Source organism: Vombatus ursinus, unplaced genomic scaffold, assembly GCF_900497805.2.
Source record: "Vombatus ursinus unplaced genomic scaffold, bare-nosed wombat genome assembly UNPS02001287.1, whole genome shotgun sequence".
NCBI classification, from domain to species: Eukaryota; Metazoa; Chordata; class Mammalia; order Diprotodontia; family Vombatidae; genus Vombatus; species Vombatus ursinus.
This window is the reverse complement of record NW_020941065.1, coordinates 9,074,377-9,085,203: the sequence shown is the minus strand read 5'-3', so window position 1 is coordinate 9,085,203 and position 10,827 is coordinate 9,074,377. Positions and strand designations below refer to the sequence as shown.

General features: G+C 47.3%; 1 protein-coding gene across 1 annotated transcript in view; it reads left to right on the top strand.

Annotated features, from left to right (window-relative positions):
* Positions 1-10,827, top strand: part of GCN1 (GCN1, eIF2 alpha kinase activator homolog) — a 60,891-nt gene that overhangs the window by 502 nt on the left and 49,562 nt on the right. The window contains exons 2-5 of the mRNA XM_027862748.1: positions 2,560-2,662; positions 7,991-8,054; positions 9,224-9,355; positions 10,694-10,802. Coding sequence (XP_027718549.1) covers positions 2,560-2,662; positions 7,991-8,054; positions 9,224-9,355; positions 10,694-10,802 — 408 coding nt within the window. The remainder of the gene's footprint in view (positions 1-2,559; positions 2,663-7,990; positions 8,055-9,223; positions 9,356-10,693; positions 10,803-10,827) is intronic.

Here is a 10,827-nt window from a genome sequence, read left to right as displayed (position 1 = left end):
TCTGTCACTTTCATTCTTCTCTCCATCTCTCTTTTTGTCTCTCCTTTTCGTCTCTCTTTTCTCTGTCACTTTTTCCTCCGCTCTCTGTCTCTTTCTCTTTCCTCTGTCTGTCTCTTTCATTCTTCTCTCTGTCTCTGTCTCTTTCCTCTGTTTCTGTCTCTCTGCTCTGTCACTTTTATTCTTCTCTCCATCCCTCTCTTTGTCTCTCTCTTTTCTCTATGTCTCTGTTACTTTTTCTTCCTTTGTTTCTTCTCTCTCTCTCCTCTCTCTTTCTCTTTACTCTGTCACTTTCTTTCTCTCTGTCATTTTCATTCCTCTCTCTGTCTCAGTGTCTCTATCTCTCTGATCATTCCCCAGCCCTCCCTTCCTGGCTCAGTTTCCCCTCCCTCTTTCCTCTCCATGGTCCCTCCTCCCGGGTCCCTTTTCCTCCTGCCCTCTCCTCCCCATCCATGCCTGCTCCTTGGCGTGCAGCCAGCCCAGCCCCTTGCCCCCATTTCTGAGCTCCTTTCTGGGGCATGGCTGTCCCTCCTCTCCCTGCTGGGTTCTGCTTTCAGCTGTGCCTATGATCCTGTTCCCCTTGCCACCTTCCCCCAGCCCCTCCTAAGAGCTCCCAGTCACCAGGCTAGAGTAACCTCAACCAAATAGAGCCCGTTATCTGGGTTGCTATGGGATTATGAGAGTGGGAGGAAATTTGGTGTAGCCTCTTCATTTTACTGGAGGGGGAAACTGAGGCCGAGGTATGAAATCACACCTCTTGGCTGAGCACATGTACTCAGAGCCAGGATTCAAACTGAATCCTCTGATTGTAAGTCAAGTGCTCTTGGGCATTCCTCTGTGCTTCCAAGATGTTCCTGGTCTAGCCGCTCTTATGGAAAGCAGTATTTCTTCCAAGTTGTTGTCAGCTTTCCTTATCTGAAGAGAAGGGGCCTGCACCTGCCAGGCCCTTGTTGGGGGCCAAATGACAATTCTCTCTGTGCATAATTTAGGCTGGGAGGTTATGGACAACATAACTTTGGGACTGTTCCTAACAGTGGGAATGAAATAAATCTCCAGGGACCTTTTTTTTCAGTGGCTGAACCTGCAGCTTGGTCGCCACTGGCCTGAAGTAACCTAAGAGCAGTAGGGATGAAATTCAAGTGAAAAGAGAGGTTCTGATGTTGAATTTTCCTCTCTGGAAAACCCTTGTAGACCCCAGAAAGGCGACTGCTGACCCCCACCCTCCCACTCCCGGCGGCCACCCCCAGACCTGGCCCAGGTCCCTGCATGGCCCAGCTTTGTTAGGGGCTAGGAGGGCAAAGGGAGAAAAACATGGGAAGTTTCAATTTTATATTACAAAAAAGGAAAGAGATTGAAATAAGAGAAGCAATACCTGAAGGAAAGGCACCTTTAGGTGCCTCCAGTAGCCTTGAATAGTGGAAAAGACCGTGGGGTTTGGTGGGGGTTAGAGGTCTGCCCCTGCTGCTTTCTACCTGTACAACTGTGGGCCAGTCGCTTTCCTTCTCTGAGTCTCAGTGATCTCATCTGTAAAATGGGAGATGCTGGATGAGCTCATCTCTAAGGGCCCTTCTGGCTCTAATTCTATGATTAGATGCTGGGGTTTTTTACAGGTAGTTTCTGAGGCTGGTTGGCCATCTCACAGTAGGCTTTGTGGGCAGTTTTTATTAATGCTATTTCATTGGAGATCCTCCTGAAATGGCATTTTTAGAGGGCTTTTGAGGGGTTTGCAAAGTACAAAAGTGCCCATTGAATTGTAGCATCAGCCCTTCTGGGTAATCCGAATCTCCCAGGGAGTGCTGAAACCACTGACTTCTGATCCTTTTCGAGTGAGACTCCTCACAAGTGACCTTGGGATCCTCGTTATTTCAATCTGAGTTAGGGAGACATCTGAATAGTAGGTAATCCCCTTTTCTTTGGGGAGGGGGAATGGGTTACACTAAAAATATGAAGATCACTTTTATTTTGGTAGGAGAGATGAATGGTGTTAGGAATTTAACTTTTCCACATGGAAAGAAGGATAAATATAAAATTGAATTATGTGTGTGCATATGTGCATATACACATACACACATACATACACACATGCATGTAGATATATAGGTAATAAAAGGGTCGTGAGTGAGCAAGAGAAGCCCCTGGTGTCCGTGATGTCGCCCCTGCTTGTCTTTACGTCTCACTGACTGCTGCTCAGGAGCAGGCTTCCTGAAATGTCTCCTCGATGTTTCTTGCTTGTTGCTCTCTGCTGAAGGAACATTGGCTGAAGCAGGCTGAACTTAAGGGAGGATTGACCTCAGTTGATAGGCAGATTTGGTTTCATGAGTGCAGGTGCTGAGGTTACAGGCCCTCGATGCGGAAAGGGTGTTACTTTCTGTCCTGAGGTCACTGAAGTTTGCTGTCTCATGACTTTTCTCTAGGCCAACTGACCCATTGGCTGAGAGATTCTTTAATTCCTTTCTGTTCCCTTCATGTCTGCTTTCTTGTGTGTGTGTGTGTGTACCTATGTAGAGATAACATATTTATTCACATATTCACAGGTGATCTTTTTTTGTGTGTCTTTTACAGGTTTCTGAGACGCTGAAGCGTTTTGCTGTAAAGGTGACTACAGCCAGTGTGAAGGAGCGGAGGGAGATCCTTAACAATCTTGGGAAATGTGTCGCTGGAAAAGGTAAGTGAATGTTTGTTTGTGTAAGCAGGGATACACACCATTTAAAGTGTAAATTATATTTTCATTTGCTCATGACTTTTTTCCCCTGGGAAGCCTAATTCAAGAGCGTAAAGATGTCTTTTAAAGCAGAACATTTATTTTTTATATAATTAATGGTATAGTAAAAGCTTTACCTATTGGGATATTTTTTTTCTTTTCTTGTTTTTTAAATTCAATTTATTTATTTTTAGTTTTCAGCATTCACTTCCACAAGATTTTGAGTTCCAAATTTTTCTCCGATCTATTGGGATATTTTTAAAGAAATGAAATTTAATAAGTTCTCCTGCAAAGTAGCCATTCTTTTATAAATAATATTTAAACAATGCTAGGAGTCCTTAAACTCTCATTTTCATAGTTTAACAGATTAAAATTGTAAATGTGCTTTGGGGAATCAGGGAGGGAAGGGTTCAGCAAATGTTTCTAGGAGTTTTCACTGAGAGAGCCTCTTTTGTTTGGAAGGAAACTTCTGGTTTCAAACAGTGAGGTTGCGTGTCATTTCCTTCTATGTTTTGGGACCATTGTCAGTAACCTAGAGGGGTCAACACAATGTTGTGTCCTCCTGTCCTGCCTTCCCCCCTCATTCTAATGTGTCTCAAAGGTGTGATTCTGTGATTCTGTCCAGAAAAATCTTCTTATATCTTTGGAACAGCATTTTCTTTCTATGTCCCTCTTCTCTGTGGACCATTTGCAATTTAGAGTACACAGCAAAACCTCTGCTGTCCTGAATTCTTGAGAATTAACGTCCTGGATGGTTGGAGGCTTACCCCTTTAAGAATGAGTGAATGAATGAGCATCTCTTAAGTGATTTCTGTGTGTCAAGCAGTGAGGTCACAAATACAAAAGTGAAGAGTCCCTGCCCTCAGGGGACCCACATTTTAATGAGGGGAGATAGCACAGAAAGGAGGGGGATTTTGACTTGGAAAGTCTCTGGGGTGGTTAGTTCTATGGAGTCACAGGGAGCTGCCACAACGCACCCTTTCCAGGAGCGTTGGCGGCAAGAGTGGGGCAGTTAGGGGAGCAGCGGGGTAGCTGGTGAGAGGATGGTCATGGGGGCTGGCCCGGCCCCAGAAATGGGTTTGGGGCTAGCCACAGTGAATAGTGGACTTTCTGAAGTGTGTCACATGCATCTTAAATAGAACCATCTTAAACAGAATCAAAATGGGATTTACCCTCTTCTTCCTGACCTACTATAGTCATTATGAGCCTCAGGATAATAACTTAAGTTTCTGTCGTCCTCCAAGCATTGACTCTTCTGTTCTATTGGAACAGAGTGATGGCCCAGAGCCTCTTAGATGGTGGCCCTATGTGGAAATTTTCTAAGCTTAATACAGAAAGAATCAAACACCCAGGATAAGGACTAAAATCTTATTTAAGAACCTCAGAATCTAATAAGATAGAAACAAATGAACAAATAAGAAAACAAAAAGCTTGTGTTCCATCCCATACCCAGCTCTGTCTGAACTTTTATACCTTTGGCATTCTTCCCTCCTATACTCCATCCCTTCCTCTCTTCTTTCCTCACTCCCACACCTTCCTGAGTTCACATCTGGCCTCAGACTTGTTAGCTGTGTGACCCTGGGCAAGTCACTTCACCCTGCTTGCCTCAGTTTCCTTACCTTTAACATAGGGTAATAGTACCACCTAGCTGTAGCTTGTTGTGAGGGTCAAAGGTGCTAATATTTGAAAAGCACTTAGCGCAGTGTGTGGTATGTAAGTGCAGGCTGTTGTTATTGTTAACATTATGATGGTGATGGTGATAACAACGACCACCAGCAGCAGGAGAAAGCAGGATCACAAAAACCCAGTGAGGGGAAAGGAGCCAGCGTTCAATGCTATGGAGAAGTCAAGGAAGGCTGTTGGACTCAGCAGTTAGTAGATCCTTGGTAAACCTAGGAGGGATAAGGTCAGCAGGAAGTTTCCAGGGGGTTGAAAAGCTAAAGAAAAGAGGGAAATAGAGGCACAGTAGGGCCAGCTTTTGTAGGAGTTTGGCTGTGAAAGGCCGGAGAGCTAGAGGCGCCAGAGTGGGAGGTCACTTGGGTTGAAGGGGACCCCTGAGTTGGGTTGGCAGGGGGTAGTTCCAGTAGATTTAGTGTGGTGCAGTGGGTGGAGTCCTGGACCTGGAATCAGGAAGTCAGATTCAGATTCTGCCATGGACACCAGGAACCCAGGGCATGTCATTTGGTCTCTCTGGGCCTTATTGTCCTTAATTATAACTTGAAATGGGAAGAGACCCGTTTAGGAGGCTGTCGTAATGGGCCAGGGGAGAGGTGCATGGGAATTACCTGAATAGAAATCGCAATGAAGTCCACAGGCCGAACGCCACGGCGTAGAGGGAGAAAAGAGAGCCAGGGCCGAGCTTTGGGGGGGCCCCCGGAGGTATGATGTGGAGGACGATCCAGCCAGAGTCGTTGGCAGGGAAAACGAGCGGATCCAGGCGGAGCAGGTGATCAGCTGCGTCTGCTGTTGAAGAGACCTCTTGAAAGAAGGATGCAGGAGGGCCCTCGATTGGGCCATTACTAGGTCATTGGCAGCCGTGGAGAGGGCAATTTTGAGCGAGGGATATGTTTGGGAGCCAGCTTACAAGGCATTGAGAAGAGGATGGGAGCAGGGAGGTGGAGGCAGGAGAGAATGCAGCTTTCTAGGAGTTTGGCTGAGAAAGGGATGGGAGGATGCTTCCTGGAGAGGTGGGAGGCAAGGTTTAAGGGTGGGAGATCCTTGGATGGAGAAATGGGGAGAAACTGAAGGACAGAGAGAGAGGGAGAGGTTGAAAGTGGGAGTAGTCTCTGGAGTCCCATGGAGAAGCGTTGGCCGAGTCTAGGAGAAGGGCCACCTCTTCCTCATGGTCTGGGGTCAAAGAGGACGTGGTGGGAATTATAAGATGCAAAGATGGGGAGACAAGGAAAGTCCTGGCAGATGATCTCAATTTTGTCAGTAAAGTTATGAGGCAAGGTCCCATGTATTTGAAATTTGTAAAATACAAACAGTTGTCACTTTATGTAAATGGATTGTTCCACAGATTTGTACATAAAATAATTTGTATGTAATGCAAATTTGCCCACAGACATGGGGAAGGGAGGGAGGCGAGAAGGGATCCCTGTGCCCGTAGAGAAAGGAAGCTGGCACTTGGTTCAAGGACACTTGGGGTCAGGGACAGAGAAGCGAGAGCAGCTGGGGACAGACCCACACATGACAGAGGTAGCCGAGTGGGGATGGGTGGGTGGAGTGGCGCAAAGGTCTCCTCTTCGGAGTTCTCAAGCCAAGCCCCCGACCCACAGGTCTCTGCTTTCACCTGGAGGGGTTTGTTTTGTTTTTTTCCCCAATGGTGGTGATTATGGTGTAGGAAGCCACGCCGAGGAGGGGAGTGGAGAGAGAGAACACACTGCTTTAACCTAGGTGTTTTTTGGGAATGTGGATTTTTTTCCAAATTCTATACATAAAGTTTAATTTGTATAATGCAAATTTACAAAAAGCAACTGTCTATATTTAGAATGTCATGTCAAAATGGGCTCAGTTAAAAAAAAGTCATGAAGAAATGATTGCATGTAATGCTTACTTGATTGTGAAGTGTTGAGTAGTGAGTTATTAATGTCCTCTTCCCTCCTCTGTCGTGCATTTCCTTCTCCTTCTGCCTGGCTGTGCCTCCCAGGAGAATACTCGCTCCTGGAGGGCAGAGTGTGCTTCTTTTTTTCTGTGTCTGTCTCCCTGGCACCTGACATGGTATCATACATAAAGTGGTCACCAGGTAAATATTATGTTGAATGTTCTGCGTGACTTGTGGTGGTGGTGAGGATGTCCTCTGCTGCTGGAATCCTGTGCCTCCCATCTTTCTGACTTTTTTTTTTTGGTGAGGCAATCGGGGTTAAGTGACTTGTCTAGGGTCACACAGCTAGTAAGTATCATGTGTCTGAGGTTGGATTTGAACTCAGGTCCTCCTGACTCCAGGGCCAGTGCTCTATCCACTGTGTTACCTTGCTGCCCCTCAATATTCTTGATATTTTTTAAAAAAATTGAAATGGTGATTATGGTTTTGGGGCTTTCCCTTTGTAAAAGAGTACCAGTCCCAGCAGGTTAGAAAGGCGGTGTGAGCTTGTCCTCAGAGAGGAGAGGTGAGGGTTTTCTGAAGGGCCATGAAATGTGTCCATGTGGGTGGTCAGCGGGATTGGTCCAGGCCCCCAGACTGTGCTTTGTCCTTTGTCCCACCGATGGTTGTTGTCACGATGGCTGCCCTTCTTCCTTGCCCTGGCTTCCCCTAGCCAGCTAGGCACCGAGGCTGGTCGATCCTTCCTTTCTTTGGGGTTGCTTCCCTTGTCTTTCTATTCATCCGCGTTGCTGCCATTTGAATTCAGCCCTTTTTGTTGCTTTTCTCCTGGATTTGTGTTCCAGCTTCAGATGCCTCCCTTTGCCTGTGCCCCTGCTCCTTTCCAGTGTGTGTGTGAGGTGCTGTGCTAGGCCAGGCCTCTGGCCTCTCCCTGACTGGACCTCGTACACTTCACTATTTCAGCTGCGTCCATCCTGGCCTTCTCCCGGTCAGAAATCACATCGATAGGCATTGTTTTCTAAGAGTTATCCCTTCACTACTCTTTCTCCCTGCTCTAGTTCATTGTCTGCCTTGCCAGCAGATCAGTTTAATTCAGTCCAGCAAACACTGATCAAGGGTGCAGGCTCAGGTGCTGGCAGGCAGAGATAGAAGTGAAAACAGTTGTTGTCCCTAAGCGACTAAATACTTTTATTGTGTTGCTCCCTGACTCAGAATCCTTACTGGTTCCCCGTTGTTTTCAAGAGAAAATCCATACTCTGAAGCCTGGCCTTCTCTAACTTGGCCCCGCCCATGTTGCCAGCCTTAGCACCCTTGGCTTTTCAGTGTGTGTCCCTGCTTGAAGTCAGGATGACCCGCTTCTCAACCCTCCCCCACCGCACCTGGGCGTGGCTGGTTTGTACTGTCTGGGACTCCTTTCTCAGCCTACATTCTGCCCTTCTCAAGGCCACCTCCTCTGAAACCCTCCCTGATTGCCCCTGTTGGAGGTGATATTGCTCTGAAGTCCTGTATTCACATCTCTACCACTCGTACAATCAGTAGATATCTACAAACTGCCTACGGTGTGCCTGGCTCTTCTTTCTGCTTTTAGTTAAAAAAGAGCCATGTGAAAACTAGATTCCAGCCCCGAGGTCAAGGGCCACGGCTTGTGTGGTTGGGTGTGATCCCCCAGTGCCAGCCTGGTGCTTTGTCCAGTGTGGGCACTCACTCCATGTTTGTTGATGTTTGAGTTCTTGGGAATGCTTTGATTTCAGACCTGCCCGAGGGAGCGGTGAAAGGCCTCTGCAAGCTCTTCTGCCTGACTCTGCATCGGTATAGGTGAGTCCCTGGGTGGGGAGGGCAGAGCGGTGAGAACAGAGAGATCACCTCTGATAGTGGGGCCCAGCTGGGGCCCCAAGCTTGGCGCCAGCCCTGTCGTTGCCACCTGAGGGAGAGCCGGCATTGGTCACTTAGCCTCTGACCTTGGCTTGCTCCTTGGTTGACATTGATCAGGAGTATCTTGACAGCTGCATTTCAAAGGAATTGGTTTCCTTTATAACCCTCTGTATTTTGTGTTATGCATGTAAGAACACTTTTATGAGAAGGAGTCTGCAGGCTTCACCACATTGAAAAGGTGCCTACGGTACAAAAAGGCTGAGAACCCCTGGATTGGACGAGCTCTGAGGCCCCTTGCTTGTGGTTCTGACATTCTGTAGTCTTCTGCAGTCAGAACTTTTGGACTGGGTGAAATTATCTAGGGAACTCCTGGTTTTCGTCTCCTTATGTGATTTCCTGGATTTTCTTTACTGTTTCATGTCAGACCTCCTTTGGCAGCACGTGCTCTGTGGGAGAGCTGCTCACCTTGCTTCTCCTGGAGCTGTCCTGTCTGCTCAGATGTACTGATGGGGATGCTTGTCATCCTGTGGGGTGGCTGGCTGACTCAGGAATGGCGTAGCTGAGAGCCAAGTGGATGTCTGTCTTTTTTGGGAACTCCAATCCACATTCCATTATTAATTACTCATCCAAGTCCTGTTTGGTCCCTGGGGGTTGGGACTTCTGGGGCAGCGCCTAATGCTCTGGGGTTTTGCCCTGGGTTCTGTGGTGGTTCTCCCTTTTGAGTCAGTTTTCCCAGAAGTTAACTTGGGAATGCTAAAGGTTCTTCATCCCTGATAAACGTATGACACCCTGGCTCTCTACTCATTAAATCATATTTGGAGTGGCAGAGAAAGAAGGGCTCTCTCCTAGTGAGAAATTTCGTGAACTGATCCCACCTTCCAAAAATAATTTTAAAAGGTCTTAGAGCAACTTGGAAGGTTCCGGGTCTGGCCTGCTGAGAATCTCCCATGTGCTTTGTCTGGGGCAGCCGAGGCAGAGCGTTTGGCTCCTAAGAGAGAGGACGGGCTAGTTGGGCCATGGAGCAGGAGGCTGCAGCCTGGCTGGGGAGGGGCGTGCGGGCTGGCCATCATACCTCGTTACACCTCTGTACCTGCTTTCCTTTCTTCCTGTAGAGATGCAGCGTCTCGCAGAGCCCTGCAGTCCACCATCCAGCAGCTGGCGGAAGCCCAGCCTGAGGCCACCGCCAGGAACCTGCTGCAGTCTCTGCAGTCTTCAGGGATTGGCAGCAAAGCAGGCATGCCCAGGTGAGGACTGAAGGCTCTGGGCACCAGGCCTGTTCTGCATGGGCTGCCTAGGAGCGCCCTAATGGGCTTGGTGGAATGGGTCTGCCCACCGGGCCTTGGGCTGCATAGGCTTATCCTGTCCTGTTATTGGAGGGAACGTGAAGGTACTCTTGGCCTGGTTAGAGCTTTGGGTGGCCACGGGATCAAGGAAGTTCTAGGGTTGGACTTTTAAAAATTTGTTTATCTGTATACATGCATATGCGTACCCCCCATTCCACAAGGAAGTTATGTATACAATCATTTATAACCATTTTTATTTGATTAGAAATGATTTAATTTTCTTTTGTGCCTTTTTTTGCATTTTCTTTTATTCTTGTTCATATGTTTGAAGGCTTGGGCAGCTAGGTGGTGCAGTGGATAAAGCACCGGCCCTGAAGTCAGGAGGATCCGAGTTCAAATCCGGCCTCAGACCAAACACTTGACACTTACTAGCTGTGTGACCCTGGGCAAGTCACTTAACCCCAATTGCCTATAAAATATACACACACACATATATATATGTATATGTATATATATAGATAGATACACACACACATATATATATATATATATGTATAAAAAGAAAACCAAACAGATGTAAAATGCAAAGAGGTGGCACAAAGGCCTCCATGCCTTATACTCAGCGTTAATTTTGTTGCATTTAATGCTGCTGTCTTTATTTGGAAAGTTCTGTCCTGTAGGCAGCGTGGAGGTGCAGTCATAGAGTGTTGGACTTAGACTTAGGAAGACGTGAGTTCTGATTGTGACTGAGACTAGCGTGTGACTCTCGGCAAGGTCCTTGCCTTCTCTGGGCCTCAGTTTCCTTATCTGTAAAATGATGATGACAATATAATTTACACAACAGAGTTGTTGTGAGGGTCTGATGAGAGAATATCTATAAAAGCGCTTTGTGAATAAGTGTTGTTATTTATTATTATTTGTTCTTCCTTCTTCACTCTTTTATTTCATCTGAATCTTTTCACGTTCCTTTGAATTCGTAATTTGTTGTTGTGTAGTAACATCCTATTATGTTCATACATGCCATGATTTATTCCGCCATTCCCTGGATGAATCCTATCCTGCCGTGGGGAAGCTGGATTTTGGGCCGTTTGCTTCCCATCCAAAGTGGTCTATGGGGATTGTGCCTCTCCTTACGGCACATCAGCATTCTACCCCAGACGCTGTTGAGTTACTGCAGATTCAGCTGAGTTTCCTGGCCCGTCGTAGGTCATGGAGGAACATTCCCGTTAGGTCTGTGGTAGCTGGGGTCCTGTGGCCAGCTGCTGGGGCTCCGTCCTCATCTTCTCTCTTTTGTCCCAGCAAGAGCAGCGGATCCGCAGCTTTGTTGGCACTGTCCTGGACCTGCCTGCTCGTCCGTGTCGTCTTTCCTACTCGGGCCAAGAGACAAGGAGAGACCTGGAAGAAGCTGGTGGGTAGCTGTGGGCCCTTGGAGA